The sequence below is a fragment of the Peromyscus leucopus genome, chromosome 11, assembly GCF_004664715.2.
Source record: "Peromyscus leucopus breed LL Stock chromosome 11, UCI_PerLeu_2.1, whole genome shotgun sequence".
NCBI lineage: Eukaryota > Metazoa > Chordata > Mammalia > Rodentia > Cricetidae > Peromyscus > Peromyscus leucopus.
In genome coordinates, this window is record NC_051072.1 from 47,955,175 (window position 1) to 47,971,951 (window position 16,777).

The 16,777-nt window shown below is 40.0% G+C and overlaps 1 protein-coding gene across 1 annotated transcript in view; it reads left to right on the plus strand.

The window, feature by feature from the left end:
* Window positions 1-16,104, plus strand: part of Slc30a5 (solute carrier family 30 member 5) — a 28,751-nt gene extending 12,647 nt beyond the window's left edge. Inside the window, exons 5-16 of the mRNA XM_028884833.2 lie at window positions 50-137; window positions 2,886-2,973; window positions 4,089-4,165; window positions 4,607-4,777; window positions 5,246-5,534; window positions 5,693-5,901; window positions 6,431-6,588; window positions 7,724-7,853; window positions 10,161-10,356; window positions 13,186-13,412; window positions 14,925-15,053; window positions 15,299-16,104. Of these exons, the coding sequence (XP_028740666.1) occupies window positions 50-137; window positions 2,886-2,973; window positions 4,089-4,165; window positions 4,607-4,777; window positions 5,246-5,534; window positions 5,693-5,901; window positions 6,431-6,588; window positions 7,724-7,853; window positions 10,161-10,356; window positions 13,186-13,412; window positions 14,925-15,053; window positions 15,299-15,469 (1,933 nt within the window). The 3' untranslated portion in view covers window positions 15,470-16,104. The remainder of the gene's footprint in view (window positions 1-49; window positions 138-2,885; window positions 2,974-4,088; window positions 4,166-4,606; window positions 4,778-5,245; window positions 5,535-5,692; window positions 5,902-6,430; window positions 6,589-7,723; window positions 7,854-10,160; window positions 10,357-13,185; window positions 13,413-14,924; window positions 15,054-15,298) is intronic.
* Window positions 16,105-16,777: the final 673 nt, after the last annotated feature.

A 16,777-nucleotide genomic window follows, 5' to 3' on the forward strand; every position in this document is an offset into this window, starting at 1 on the left:
CTTCCTGGACAAGGTCAGGTGCATTCCTGAGCGGTGTTGTGTTTTGTAGGACTTTGCTGCTGTTTGAGCACAGTGATATTGTCGTCATCTCGCTGCTCAGTGTTTTGTTCACTAGCTCCGGAGGAGGACCAGCAAAGGTAGGTTTTCCATCGTTGTTACTTAGAAATTGAAAGTGCAGGTGTTAAATGTGGTTCATAGCCAAAACAAGTCATATCTTTTACCATTTATAATATTGAAGAAGCTTAATGCTAACAACATTTTTCTTACAAAAATATTTTTCTGCTCTTATTTCATTTTGATGTGATTATAGTTTCTTAGGAAGTTGTAAAAATAGTACAGAGATGTACTTTGTAGTCAGTTTTCCCCAAAGAAACCTTAGAGGTTGATATTAGTATAACCCGTGATATATGTAGGTAGAGTTTTCCCATCCTGCAGCCACTCTCAAGGAATCACTCACAGGTTTGTATTAATTACAAATGGTCAGCCAATAGCTCAGGCTGGTTACTAACTAACTTACATTTTAATTAACCCACCTCTATTCATATATGTATTGCCACGTTACTCATGACTTTACCTGTCCTCCAGCATGTCTTGCTCCCTCTGACTCCTAGTGACTACCATGACTCCGCCCTCCTTCCCATCATTCTCAGTTTGGCTTTCCCACTTAACTTCCTGTCCAGCTACCAGCCTGTCAGCTTTTTACTAACCATTGAAAGTAATGCACACTCACAGTGTACAGAAGGATTGATTATTCCACAGCAGCTGTAATCCTTTATTCAGATCTTAGCAGTGTCTCACAGATTGTGTGAGTACCTCTACAACCAAGGTGGAGAGCTGACATGTCTCCAACACAGAGCTCCTTCATGTGGTACCCACAGCCCTCTCTACCTTATTCTTACATTCGTAGGAAAAGCCTGTGAGCTTGCTATGTTTGGGCTACTGAGTCATCCCTGTCCATCAGAAGTAATTTAAGTATTACTGGCTTTTGAAAAATGAGTTGTCAGTCTACCGTCCAAATGTTAGAGCTAACACTACACTGTTTCCATCTACCAAATTAAAATATTCCTACGCATGGTACCACACTGTCTTCTGATTCCACAGCACTTGCCTTCCCCTCCCCACCACACACAATAAGTAAGTATAATTTTTAACAAATATGAGAGACTTTGAGACTGGCCTATACTACATAGTGAGACTGTCTTTAAAAACAAAAAGAAAGGGCAGTAGAGAGGGGGAAGGAAAATTTTAATTGTGTAGTTTTTTTTTTAATGTATGTTGCCTTTGGCCATAATGCCACCACACTAAGAATTTATCAAGTGCAATGATAATCATATAATGAATAGACTAATATCTTCATTTAGAATTTTTATTTACTGGAAGTATTATAGTTCCATTACTAAGTATATACATGATATTCCTATATGTAAATGTATGAGATAGAACATGTAAGTGTAAATATTACATAGAAATACTTTTAAGTTTCCAGATAACAAATTACTGTAAGAATATGAGGTTTAATATCTAACACTCTGGAATATTTCTATAAACTAGGCTTATATATTTTCTCTATAACTTTCTTTTATCCAAATCCTTTTCCTGCAATGACAACATTAACTTAAAAAGGTTGTCAGGAAGCTGGGTGATGATGGCGCACGCTTAATCCCAGCACTCAGGAGGCAGAAGCAGGTGGATCTCTGAGTTGGAGGACAACCAGGGCTACACGAAGAAACCCTATCTCTAAAAACTAAAAAAAAAAAGTTTTTATCAGGGCATTGGAGATATGGCCGAGTGGGTAAGAGCACTTGCTGTGAAAGCAAGGACCCGAGTTCAGGTCCCCAGCACCCATGTGAAAACCAGGCCTGGCTGTGTGTGCCTAAAACACAGTGTTGTATGGTAGAGACAGGTAGGTCCTGGGGTAGGCAGGCTAGCCCACCTAGTCAGAGCAGCCAACTTCAGGATCACTGAGAAACCCTATCTCAAGAAATAGGGTAGAGGGATAAAGACTGCTCGGTGGTTAAGAGGACTGGAGTTTGGTTTCCAGCAGCTCCTCTGGGTGGCTTACAACTGCTTGGAGCTCCAACTCCTGAGGATGTGACACCCTCTTCTGGTCTCTGAGGACACCTCCGTTTATGTGTACAGTTCTCACACACGTGCACATAGTTAAAAAAACAAAATGTTTAAACAAGGGAGAGCAGTAGAAATAACGAAAGCAAATGGCTTCCTCTTGCTGGCGCACAGTCAGTACACATCCACCATACACATCTTCACCATGCACCGCTCACTGTCGTAGGAACGACTTGATCTTCTCACATGGCTTCGTGGACCTTTCTCCCTAGAGGAACGCTAGCTAGACTGTTCTGTTTCTTAAATGTTACAGAATACAATACAACCCTACTAATTATTGTTCCTTAGCTACTTAGGGCTTTTCAACCAAAAATTAAGAAGCTATGTCTATAAACCTTAATAGTTTGTTCATATTAATATGCCTAGTCACATTTAGAAGGACATGCATTGCTAACATTATGTCTTAAATGCTCTAAAAATACTCTGCAGAATTTATATCTGTTGCTTACTGTTTATTATACTATAAACTTAGGTAAAGATGGTAGTGTCAAGTGTTATTTTTCACTAAATGTTGATAGATTTTTTTTTAAACATTCTTGTCAAACCATGCTTGGTGGTAGTGCCTGTGACCTAGCACTCAGGTGGCTGAGGCAGGAGGATTGTGAGTACAAGACCAGCCTGGGCTGCATAGTGAGATCATGTCTCAGAAAAATAAGAGGGAAAAAACCTTTTCCTCTAGCATTTGTGTGGTTTATCATTCTAAGAATTAACCTTTTAAAAAAGCCAAAAAAGCAAAACTTTGTATATTTCTTCTCTTTCAGACAAGGGGGGCTGCTTTTTTCATAATTGCTGTGATCTGTTTACTGCTTTTCGACAATGACGATCTCATGGCTAAGATGGCTGAACACCGTATCCTTTGCACTAGACTGGAGTTTCCAAAGCCTGGGAGAAAAGCAAAAGCTGGCCGAGTGGGAAAAGGAGGGAAGAAGTAAACTCATCGGTCACAAGTGACACTTTCATTGATTTCATGTTGACATCATTAATCACTATTCAAATAAAATAGTAACATTACTCCAAGTTGAATATTGTAGGATATCCTCAGTATTTTTCTACAGTGTTCATATTTTTAGGATGTCCTGATGCTAGAAGACAACAAAACATTAAATTGTTTTGCCCTAGTTTTTACTGTCTTACCCAGAATTACTCTTGCCAGCTCAGTCTCTTCTCTCTCTTGAACCCAGCTCTCTAGTCAAGTGTGTCTCCTCTCTACTCTGTGCCGTACCTTGTTCTTTTCCAGCCACACTCCTTTGTCTACTCTGTTCTGCAGTGTTCAAAGTACCAGTTTCCCTGAGTAGGTTCATTAGTAAACTAACAACAGTTGACTTTGTTACACTGAGGTGGGGGCAGAAAAAGCTCCAGATTGCTTCTGATACATCTTCTCCTGTCTGCTGCTCACTTTGCTGGGCCATGTGCGGTCAGCGATATAAAGAAGACAAGTTCAGACTGATTTTACAGGCTGACCCGAAGGTGCAACCTTAATTCCATCAGACAGGAGGAGACCAAGAAGATACCTTGCCTAATCATGCATCTTTTGGAGGCTAAGAAAGAAAATGCAGTCACTGTCTTAGCACAGTCATAGTTGGGGGCAGCAGTATGCATAGCACAGAAGCCAGGCATGGTAGCACGCCCTTAAAAGCCTGTCACTAGGGAGGCAGGGCAGGAGGTTAGGGCATCTTTGGCTGTGTTTGAAGGCTCTGGCTCAAAAGTCAAAAGAGTGGGGGGAAAGGGAAGGAAAAATAGAGAACCATAGACCATTCCAATTTATAAAATATTATTGTGTGTGTGTGTGTGTGTGTGTGTGTTTTAAAGAATTAAACTGAATTGTTTTAGTACCATGTTACTAAGGGTAGTTGAATTGGCATACCCAATGTCTTCAAAACAAACTAAAGTAGCTAAACTTTCAACAGAACTTTAGCTTTGGGAGCTGAGATTTTAAGTGTTTTCCTTTACTCCAGTTTCTTTAGCTGAAGGACATCATGACAGTGCTCTGACTCACATGCTTTATACAGCCATTGCCTTCTTAGGTGTGGCAGATCACAAGGTATGTTCTTCTCTTTGTTACAAATATGATTGAAAGGTCACAGCATCTGTAACTTGGGGGGGGGGGGCGGGGAAGACAGGACCTCATGTAGCCCAGGCTATCCTAGAACTTGATATGTAGCCAAGGATGACTTTGAACTCTTGATTCTCCTACCTCTACCTTTAGGCATATGCCACCACAGAAATTATAACTTTTAAATTTCATTTATACTTAGTACATGCCTTTACTCTTAGCACTGAGGAGGCTGAGGTAAGAGAATCTCCAGCTTAAGGCCAGCCTGGGCTACGTCATCAGTACTGCCCAAAAAATATATTTAAACTAATTTATCTCAGGACTGGAGAGATGGTCTCAAATTTTGTAAATAAATTTATAAATCTTTATGGAGTTTTGAATACGATAGTATGTCTGTTGTTAATGAGACTTTTCTCGTTTGGCTTATAGGGTGGAGTACTCCTGCTGGTGCTGGCTTTATGTTGTAAAGTTGGTTTTCATACAGCTTCCAAAAAGCTCTCTATGGATGTTGGTGGACCTAAACGCCTTCAGGCCTTATCCCAGCTTGTTTCTGTGTTTCTCTTGTGCCCATGGGTGATTGTTCTTTCTGTGACAACTGAGGTAAGAGTGAAAAGAAAACATTGATTTGAAGGTGAAAGTGGCTTAAATTAGCCTTGCTTTTTCTTTAGGGTTTTGTTGTTGTTGTTGTTTGTTTTTGGGGTTTTGTTTGTTTGTTTGAGTTAATTTTATTGTTTATAAAAATGTAAGTCGTACTGTTACATTTGCATATACTTCACCTTCCTATGGCCCAAAGGAATTCGTGAAGAAAACTCAGTAGTCTTGATCTCAAAGATTTTAGCTCCTTAGTATTTCTAAAATTCAACAGGAGTGGGGTTTTGTTGTTAGTGCCCTGGAGAATACTAGGGAAATGCACTAATATTTTGTGATTCTTACACGTTGGCATTTTGTGCATCATACTGAGTCATGAGTATTTGTTTATGTATAAGATGACTGACAGAAACATCTTGTGAAATCTGAGCTTTCTCCCTGTGGAATACTGACCGTATGCTGTGTTGTTTCTGTTTCTAGAGTAAAGTGGAGTCTTGGTTCTCTCTCATCGTGCCTTTCACCACAGTTATCTTTTTTGTCATGATCCTGGATTTCTACATGGATTCCCTCTGTTCCATCAAAATGGACGTTTCCAAGTGTGCTCGTTATGGATCCTTTCCCATTTTTATTAGTGCTCTCCTGTTTGGAAATTTCTGGACACATCCAATAACAGACCAACTCCGGGCTGTCAACAGAGCTGCACACCAGGAGAGCACAGAGCATGTCTTGTCTGGAGGAGTGGTAGTGAGTGCTGTCTTCTTCATTTTGTGTAAGCATTTGCCCTTGCTTCTGTTTTCATTCATCTATTGTTGTGGTTTCTGGCGTCTAAACCTTCAGTTTAGACGTGGGTTAGTACTTGCTTACAGTGGCCAGGTTGGTGGCTTCAGTGTTCAAAACTTGTGTAATATTCTCTTTTTCTCTCTGTAGCGGCCAACATCCTGTCATCTCCCTCTAAAAGAGGCCAGAAAGGTACCCTTATTGGATATTCTCCTGAAGGAACACCACTCTATCACTTCATGGGTGATGCTTTTCAGCATAGCTCTCAGTCCGTCCCTAGGTTTATTAAGGAATCACTAAAACAGATTCTGGAGGAGAGTGACTCTAGGCAGATCTTTTACTTCTTGTGCTTGAATCTGGTAAGATTTTTAAATATTACTGGTATATTTTTAAAGCACAATGTTTTTATTTTGAAGGGATGTATAATTTTAGTACTTTAAAGTTTCTGACAAAAATGGGCTAAAATTTACATTTTTTTTCTTATTAGTAGCAAGGATCCTATTCAGATGAGGCAAACAGTCTTTGCAGTGCTGTGGGAATGCTGGTTTAGTGTGCTGTTTTCAGTCACTCCTACAGTAGCTTGTAAGAGGTGGAGCTGCCTCCTCTTCCATAGGATGTCAGTGCATACCACTGATGCTGGCGTTCTAGAGCCTTGCCCACAGACATGCAAGTCGAATAGTGCCTTCTAGTTTATAAAATGGATATGTCTGTATCTTAGTTCTTACGAAATACAGTTTCCAGTGTAAGTGACAGTTAGGTAGAGTTTTAGATACATCTTCAAAGACAGTTTGGGTGATTAAAGGTTCAATTCTTATGATTAAAACTCATAATTCCCTGTTGTAATGTATTCTCAACATACTCCTCCCATAATGTTTTAAACCTTTTTAGCTTTTTACCTTTGTGGAGCTGTTCTATGGCGTGTTAACCAATAGTCTAGGCCTGATCTCAGATGGATTCCACATGCTCTTTGACTGCTCAGCTTTGGTCATGGGCCTCTTTGCTGCCCTGATGAGTCGATGGAAAGCAACCCGGATTTTCTCCTATGGGTAGGTATGCTATCAGAGCACTCGGCTTCTTTGGTGCGGTGCAGTCCATTTCAGAAACAAAATTATATTACTTCCAATAGAGATAATGTCAGAAGTCACTTTTATTTCATTTGAAGTTAATGGGGAATGGGAGCTACACATTTGATTAATACTGAATGGCAGTCAGCTCAGTATTATTCTTCCTAACACACCTGTTTAGAAGCAAAGAGGAAAAAATACCACCTAAATCATTTGTGTTTCTATTCAGCGTGTTTCTTTGAGGGCATGAAATATTCATGGCCATTCACATCTTTTTGTTAAAAAGATATTTAAAATTTGAAGTGAGTATAATGAAAATATCCTCCCATTATGCCAATAGTTCAAATGTCAACATCTCTTTTTCATACAAGGTGTTTTAGTAAGACTTACTGTAGCTGGGTGGTGGTGGCACACACTGTTAACTCAAAGAAACTCTGTCTCAAGGAGGGTTTAAAAAAAAACCTACTTTAAATAAACCCACCCCTTATTGATTGCTTATTTTGGAGTGTGTGTGTGTGTGTGTGTGTGTGTGTGTGTGTGTGTGTGTGTGTGTGTGTGTGTGTTGGTGTGTGTTGAATGTTTGGCTACTTGTATGTGTGTGTACCATACGCATGCCTGATGCCCACAGAGGCCAGAAGAGGCAGTCAGATGCTGTGGAACTGGACTTACAGACAGTTTGCAGCTGCTGTGTGGGTTCTGGGAATCAAACCTGGGTCCTCTGCAAAAGCACCAAGTGCTCATAACTTCTGAGCTATCTCTCCAGACCCAGTTGAAAAGTGAATGAACCAAATACACAAATAATTTTGGTACAGAACAGAATGTGTGTCGTGAGAGATATGGAACACATCAGAAATTTAGAAAGGGAGAGATTATTTGTTACAAAATTAAACAAGGCTTTTTGTAAGAAGGGTTTTGTATATACAAAATTTTAATAAATACAAGTTTGGAATGACTTTTGAACATAAATAATCTTTTTAAGTTTTGACAGTCTTACGTTATTATTTACTTAGTAGTGTGAAAACCTGAACTTGTTTCCTCAGTTATTATTACAAGTTTATAATGTTTATATTTTTAACGTACTGGTTTTTCTTTTCTAAAAAGTATTCTGTGTTTTCAGGTATGGCCGAATAGAAATCCTCTCTGGATTTATTAATGGACTTTTCCTGATAGTGATAGCTTTCTTTGTGTTTATGGAATCAGTGGCTAGATTGATTGATCCTCCAGAACTAGACACGAACATGTTGACAGTAAGTCTTTTTCTCAGCTGTTCCACACCAAGACTTAACTAGTAGCTGTTGACCTAGGGTAGTTTTCATTTTGTTTAAATCAACAGAATGTCCATTCTGCTACATTGGCTCCCTTATGCACTACTTCATTTTCTGTGATTTGTTTGGGTTGTTTGTTTGTTTTATGGAGACAGGGTTTCTCTGTGTAAATGGCTCTGGCTGTCATGGACCTCGGGCTGGCCTTGAACTCACAGAGATCCACCTGCCTCTGTCTCCCAAGTGCTGCGATTAAAGGAGTGTACCACCACTGCCCAGCATCATTTTCTGTGATTTTTGGTAACTGCTTTACCATGGTGTATTAAATGAAAAATTTCTTAAACAAATAAATCCTAAAGTAAGTTTTAAGTCATTTTTAAGCAGCTATGGTGATGCAGGCCTTTAATCCCAGCACTTCACAGATAGTCAAGAGGACCCTAGCTGTTTCATCACATTGCATCATTTTGTTGGTTTGTTTTTGGTTTGGTTCAGTTTGGTTTGGTTTTTTGAGACAGGATTTCTCCTTGGTAACTCTGTCCTGGAACTCACTTTGTAGAGCAGGCTGGCCTTGAACTCATAGAGACCCACCTGCCTGTGTCTCCCAAGTGCTGGGACTAAAGGATAACGACACCACCGCCGGCTTACATTGCATTGTTATAATAGTTCTATTTTATCACTGTTGTTGTTAGTCTCTTACTGTGCCTGACTTATACTTTATCATAAGTATGTATAGGTAGAACACAGCATATGTGGATGGATTTGGCACCATCCATGGCTTCAGGCACACATTGAGGTCTTAAAACATATGCCCCAACAATAAACAAAGACTATTGTGTTTACATTATTACTGCAGGCTTTTAGAAATTGATCCTTCTGGGTGGTGGTGGCAGGCTATTACACAGAGAAACCCTGTCTCAAAAAACCAAAAAAAAAAAAAAAAGAAGGAAGGAAGGAAATTAATCCTTTTCCTTTTCTCAAATACCTTGGACAAATATTAGGTTATATTATAAAACATACAGGTTTCTTTATAGCTTAATAAATGTTTTCTTTCAGGACTGTATTTTTAAACACCTGAAGGTACAATGTTAGAGATAAAAATCAGAAGAATAAAAATTGTACGGATCTTCCCCAATAGAGGATATGACTGTTGTAACAACTTTTCCTTCTTCCTGTACCCCGGCCCTATGCATGTTGTTTTTTGTAGCTGGCACGTCCCTCCTTCACTCCGCCCTTCTGTTTCCTTTGAGACGTTGCTGGCATGTCTCTTCTGTTAGGATGCTTTCCTTTAACCCAGGCCTCCACTTACTGTTTCCCAGGGTCTCCCTCTCAGCATCCCTGTTAGACCTTATGCATTCTCCTGTTAGCATCTGACTGGGGTTGCTGTTCAGTCATTCTTCCACAACTAAGATGTGTTTTAGATGTTCAATTGTGTATCATTAACTCTTTAATGCTGGCAACTGAGTGTTTTATTATGTGTATGGGTGTTTTGCCCAAATGTATATCTATGTACCATGTAACATACCTAGTGCCCTGGAGGCCAGAGAGAGCATAGGAACCCCTAGAACTGGAGTTATAAATGGTTGTGAGCTGCCAAGTAGCTGCTAGGAAACAAACCTAGGTCTTCTGAAGAGCAGCCAGTGCTCTTTACTGCTAAGCCATCTCTCCAGCCCTCTGGTACCTGACCTATAGTAGAAATCTATATCTCAAATCACTGAAAGCAGTTTGGAGTTTTGGTTCACTTGTACCAAGGATGTGCCTGTCTGTCTGTTTTGAGACAGAATCTCACAATGTAGCCCTGGCTCACCTGGAATTCACAGAGATCCACCGGCCTCTGCCTCCTGAGTACTGGGATTAAAGGTGTGCACCACCATGTACTGCCAGAATTTGCCATTCTCTATCACTTTAGAGTGAATTCAAATACTTGTACCAGTATTTTCTGGTATTTGAAAATTAAAATGATCCTACCAAAATTTTTTTTGTTTTGTTTTTTTTGGTTTTTCGAGACAGGGTTTCTCTGTGTAGCTTTGTGCCTTTCCTGGAACTCACTTGGTAGCCCAGGCTGGCCTCGAACTCACAGAGATCCGCCTGCCTCTGCCTCCCGAGTGCTGGGATTAAAGGCGTGCCCCACCACCGCCCGGCCCTACCAAAATTTTTTACTCGGGGAACATAATGAAGTTTACTATGAAATTTTTAAACTGTAAGTAGAAAGATAAACAGCTATGTAATAACTTCTAAGTAGCAGCTTTGTTTTCTAAGGTTCAAATTCAAGCTTGCCTTTCTCCTTTTTCCTAGCCAGTCTCCATTGGAGGGCTGATAGTAAATCTTATTGGCATCTGTGCCTTTAGCCATGCCCATAGCCATGGCCATGGCACTTCTCCAGGAAACTGCCACTCCTCTGATCACGGCCATTCCCACCACACTCATGGACACGGCGATCACGGTCACAGCCACGGCTTCACAGGCGGAGGCATGAACGCAAACATGAGGGGTGAGTCCTTAGGGAGTCCTGGCTCCTTGCTTTTACTGTTGTCACCGCTCTGGAGGTGGTGGGACCTGGGAAAATGGAGCCAGTAATGAGGCCCAGACAATTTACACTCTGAGGGTTAAGACAGGTCACATGAGTGAAGTTCTCACGAGTTCAAGCTGTAGACAATCACAAGGACAAGCCGCGCGTGGCAAAAACATGCCTTTCCATAGAGGCATGTAAAGGATAGTTTAATTGAATAACAGCAGCAAGCAATAATGAGTCATCTGAAGTCAACTCACTCCTACACCTGGGAAGAACACAAAAACAAGTCTAGGGGGCTGGAGAGATGGCTCAGTGGTTAAGAGCACTAGCTGCTCTTCCCAAGGTCCTGAGTTCAATTCCCAACAACCACATGGTGGCTCACAACCATCTGTAATGAGATCTGCCCCCTTCTTCTGGCCTGCAGGGATACACACAGACAGAACACTGTATACATAATAAATAAATCTTTTTGAAAGAAGAGAGAGAGAGAGAGCGAGAGAGAGAGAGAGAGAGAGAGAGAGAGAGAGAGAGAGAGAGAGAGAGAGATGAACAAGTATTAGAATGCCCTTCAGGAACACAGATACATGAAGAGATTGACACAATATATATATTTATATATAAATAAAACAATAAAAAACAAGTCTAAGTTTTGAAGAAACTGAGGTTAAAGGACTTTTTTTGTCTTTTTTTTTTTAAGATTTATTTATTTATTATGTATGCAGTATTCTGTATGTATGTATGCCTTCACACCAGATCTAATTATAGATGGTTGTGAGCCACCATGTGGTTGCTGGAAATTGAACTCAGGACCTCTGGAAGAACAGCCAGTGCTCTTAACCTCTGAGCCATTTCTCCAGCCCATTGTCTTGTTTTCTTTGAGTTTTCTCAGAAACATTCAGAATTCTCGTCACACAACCCCATTCATGGACCACATTTTGAAATTATGGTGCAATTATTACTTAGGATTTTTATTGTTTTGTTTGTTTGTTTTGTTTTGGGAGACAGGGTTTCTCTGAGTAGCTTGGCTGTCCTGGAACTTACTCTGTAGACAGGGTGGCCTGCCTCTCCCTCCCAAGTGCCAGGATTAAAGGCATAAGCCACCACTGCCTGGTTTATTCAGGATTTTTTTTAAAAGGAGAATGCTAAGAGTATAGCTCAGTAAAGGATACTTTGCTAGCATACCCAAGGCTCCCAACACTACAGGAGGAGGGAAGCAGGGACTATAAAATGCAACAGTGTAGATAAACCTGGAGGGCATGATGCTCAGTGGAATAAGTTCATCACAGAAAGACAGTTTTCTCAAAGTTCTGCTTATACATAATGGAGCTCATAGACTCATCGTGGAGTGGTAGCTAGGGAGGAATGTAAGGACAGTTATTGGTCATTCGGCCTAAGGTTCCATTAGTGAGTCGTTCTGAAGATCCACAGTCTATGAAACCTGTACCTGTAGGTACAATAATGTATTATACAATGAAGCGTAGGGAAGAGGACCAATCTTGTGTTGTGTTCATTCCACAATAAAGCCGTTTAAAAAACGAAAATGAAAGGCTGGAGAGATGTGTCTCAGTTGTATAGCATTTAGTTGCCTACCATACATACAGCCTTTGCTTATCAGCACCATAGAACCAAACAGGAAATACACTGCATAAATGTCCATGTTTAAATAGATTGCTGTAGTTATAGTCTTTCATATAGAAGAATATTTTGGTGGCAAGGGAAACACTTAAGTATTCCATTAATAAACTTTCATGACTGACAAAGCAAGAAATGTTTGTTGTACTATAAAAATAATTGGGTTGTATTAATAATCTCTTTTGGTATTGAATTGTTTATGCCAGTTAGTAATTTGGATAATGTCAAAACTTGGCTCAAGCCAGGTGGTGGTAGTGGCACAGGCCTTTAATCCCAGCACTCAGGAGGCAAAGGCAGGAGGATCTCTGTGAGTTCGAGGCCAGCCTGGTCTACAGAGTGAGATCCAGGACAGGCACCAAAACTACACGGAGAAACCCTGTCTCCAAAAAAAAAAACTCAGTTTTGTTTTAGTGTTTGGTTGTTTGATGGGGTTTTGGTTTTGGTTTTTTTGGTTTTTGGGGGGTTTTTTTGGTGAGGGGTAGGGAAGGGGTTTGAGACAGGGTTTCTCTGTGTAGCCCTGACTGTTCTGGAACTCACTTTGTGAATTGTAAACTCCACCAGCCTCTGCCCCCACAAGTGCTCAGACTGAAGGCTTGTGCCACCACCGCCCAGCACTAAAAATAGTTGTTGTTGTTTTTTAACTAGTTATATTACTTTTTTAAAGACAAGATCTTACTGTGTAACATAAGATAGCTTTGAAATATATACATATATTTTAAAGACAGGGTCTAACTATGTAGCTCTGACTGTCCTGAGCTCTCAAAGACCTGCCTTACCTTTCCCTCTTGAGTGCTGGGATTAAAGGTATCAGCTGCCATGCCTGGCAATAGATAAAATTAAAAAAAAGGGGGGGGAGCTCATCAGTACAGCTCCTGCCACCGCATGATAGGCCCTGCGTGCAGGAGGAAGAGTAACAAACTTGCTTCAAGGATGGTTTAGGAAGCCTTCACGACAAGTCCTGTGTTAAGACCTAGCACAGTACTGTGGTCCTTGCCTGCCTCCTTACGTGTCTGTCCTCTCATTCCTTGATAGTATCCATGCTTTAGTCACTGAAGGGCCAGCCAGCTGCTAGCAAGATGCCTGGTACGGATAGGGATCAGCAGTACTGTTAGAATGGGTAAAAGAGCTAAACTAGATGAACTTTCGTTGCTTACGTCCTTAACATTTTATTTGTAGGTGTATTTCTCCATGTTTTGGCAGACACACTGGGCAGCATTGGTGTGATTGTTTCCACAGTTCTTATAGAGCAGTTTGGATGGTTTATTGCCGATCCCCTGTGTTCTCTTTTTATTGCTGTGTTAATATTTCTCAGTGTTATCCCACTGATTAAAGACGCCTGTCAAGTCTTACTTCTGAGACTACCACCTGAATATGAAAAAGAACTACATATTGCTTTAGAAAAGGTAATTTCCTCACTACTTTATCCTTTAAAAATAGCACTTAAAGTTGAATAAATTGCTCTAGCAAGTAATAAGCAAGATATAAATGAATATAACACAGTTTAGCTTAAAGAACATAAGTAAAATAGATCGGGGCTTAAAAACTTAGTGGCTTAAGTTTGTAATCTCAGTTGCCCTGGAGAGTGTGATAAGATGACCATTAAGGCCAGCCTGGGTAACTTAAGTGAGACTGTCAGAAAATAAAAAGAGCTGAGGATATATATAGTCCAGTGATAGAGTACATGCCTACATACCCAGACTCTAAATTCAACCCAGGACTACAGGAAAGGGGGAGGGGAGAGAGGGAGAAGGAAAAAGGGGTGAGAGAACACAGTCAGGAAGAGAAGAAATGGAAAGATTCTGTGTGATCTCAGTCCACTTGTTTGTCGTTAGAATTTTGTTTGTGGTTTCTTCTTGTCTCTATTCAACATTACTTAGCATACATGAGCAGGGAATGGTGGAAGATGTGATCCCAGCACTTGAGGGAGGAGGATCAGAAGTTCAAGGCTATCTTGAGCTACACGACCCTGTTTCAAAAGAAAGAAGCAGGAAGCTGGGGAGATGAATCTTCCCTTCAGTTTTAGGGGATCTGACACCTTCACATGATATACATGCAGACAAAACATAAATGCAGATGAAATAAAAATAAGTTATTAACAACAAAATAAAAACTTGAAGGGCTTGGAAAGATGGCTCAGCAGTTAAGAGCACTGGCTGCTTTTCCAGAGGACCCAGGTTCAATTCCCAGCATCCACATGGCTGCTCCCAATGGTCTGTGTAACTTCAGTTTCAGAGGATCCAACACCCTCTTCTGTCCTCTGAACACCACGTGGTGCACAGATACATGCAGGCAAAACACCCATGCATATAAAAGAAAAACAAAAATAAATACTTTAAAAGTTAAAATAACTAAAATGTTTGATAAGCTTTCCCCACTTAATATATTGAAGAAACATTTATGCATTTTTGGGCGAGGGTGGTGTTTCAAGACAGAGTTTCTCTGTGTAATAGCCCTGGCTGTCCTGGAACTCACTTTGTAGACCAGGCTGGCCTCAAACTCACAGAGATCCACCTACCTCTGCTTCCTGAGTGCTGGGATCAAAGACATGTGCCACCACGCCCAGCTACATTTTATGCATTTTAATGGCAATGCAATATTACGTTTAGTGAGCCAGTTTTCTGTAGTTGATAATTTAGCCAACCCTCTGTTGTTGAAAACTGGCGCTATCTTTTAAATCCGTTATCTTTGTAACAGTGTGTATGTGTACCTGTTATCAGTGTAAAGGAAGCTATAGTTCAATAAATATGCTCAGTTAATGTTTAAAATAGGCGAAATAGGTTCTCTATGTCGTGAATAGCTTATTACAAACTGTCTGTATCCTTTTTATTTCTCTGGCCTCACCATGATTCCTAGATCAAGTAACCTGTATATACTTTATAAACCTCATTTGTACCACCTCTCCACCTACTTCACAGATACAGAAAATTGAAGGATTAATATCATACCGAGACCCTCATTTTTGGCGCCACTCTGCCAATATTATAGCAGGAACAATTCATATACAGGTGACCTCTGATGTGCTGGAACAAAGGATTGTACAGCAGGTAATTTTTGTTTTTGATAATTCATTTATAAAATTTTATACACTATATGGCTTAGTAGTCACTTACTCTTTTAAATTATCAATCTTGCTGGACATGATGGTGCTTGCCTTTAGTCCCAACACTCAGGGACGCAGAAGCAGGCAGAACTCCATGAGTTCCAGGCCAGCATCTCAAAACCCTGTCTCAAGAAGAAATGTACTAACTACATTATTCTAAATTCTTTAATTTTCTGAATTTTTTAACAGGTTACAGGAATACTTAAAGATGCTGGAGTAAACAACTTAACAATCCAAGTGGAAAAGGAGGCATACTTTCAACATATGTCTGGCCTAAGTACTGGGTTTCATGATGTTCTGGCCATGACAAAGCAAATGGAGTCCATGAAATACTGTAAAGATGGTACTTACATCATGTGACGTGTGCCCATGTGCCACGACCGTGGAGGTGAATGGCAGAGTTTACAGACAGAACGGAAGTTGCACATAATTGTACAAAACCTTTTAAAGCTCCCTACTGTTGGATTGAGGAGTCTTTTTTTAAAGAAAATTGAAATGCAGAATGAAGCATTAATTGTACAAGAAAACTATTTGTTACTGTTTGAATTATGTATATAAGAATCTTAAATATGAATGAACATGATGTAATTGTATCACATCATCTTCAGAAATGGACACATAATGATGGATTCTGGTGAAGACCAAAATTTTTTCTGTGCATTTACTTTCTATCAGAAAGCAACTCTACTGTAAATATGTATTTACATGTTTATTACAAAGACCCAGATGAAGTTTTTAGTCGATTTTTTGCATATCTGAAGGACAAAATGGGAATAAAATTCTATATTTATGGATTTTCTGTATATAAAACTGGTTTCTAATTATAACTTAAGTCCATTAAGTAAAGCTGTATTTCCACTTGAAATGTAAATTATTCAAGAGAAATTTAAACCACTGGTTTGAGATACAATGAGAATAGAGAACTATAACATAGTTCTTGATGTATTACAAGACTTAACCACTCCGTTAAATAAATCTTTTTTATTTTGGTAGTATTTGCAGATGAGTAATTGACTATGGTAAAGAATGTACACTAAGCTGTCGTGTTGTTCGCTGTTCTCTTGCACTTCCGGAGTAGAATATCCTGTCATCTTGTATGCATCTGGTCTCCCAGGACACTCTCAGGCTTCCTGCCCCTTGGCCCGCAGTTGCGCAACGGGACATAATTACCAGTTCAGCATCGCGTTCTCCCTCTGTGGTTATAATAATTTTCTAATTTCTGGGGAAATTTACACATGTAAAAAATAACAGGGTAGTTCTTTCAAGATTTTAAATGAAACTTGCACATGGCTTTTGGTCACTATGAAAGCAAAATATTCTATAATTACTTTCTATAGTATGTCTACCATATTTTCATTTCTATTTTTTCCCCTTTTTTATTTATTCTTCTCTTATATATTACATCTTGGCTGCAGGTCCCCTCTTCCCCCACCTCTTCTCTCCCCTAGAACCCCACCTATTTCTCTTCAGAAGAGAGCAGACTTTCCAGGGATACAACCAAACATGGCATAACAAGTTATAAGTACCAGATGGTGGGACACACCCTTAATCACAGCTCTCGGGAAACAGAGGCAGGCAGATCTGAGTTCGAGGCCAGCCTGGTCTGCAGAGCAAGTTCCAGGACAGGTTCCAAAGCTACACAGAGAAACCCTGGCTTGAAAAACCAAA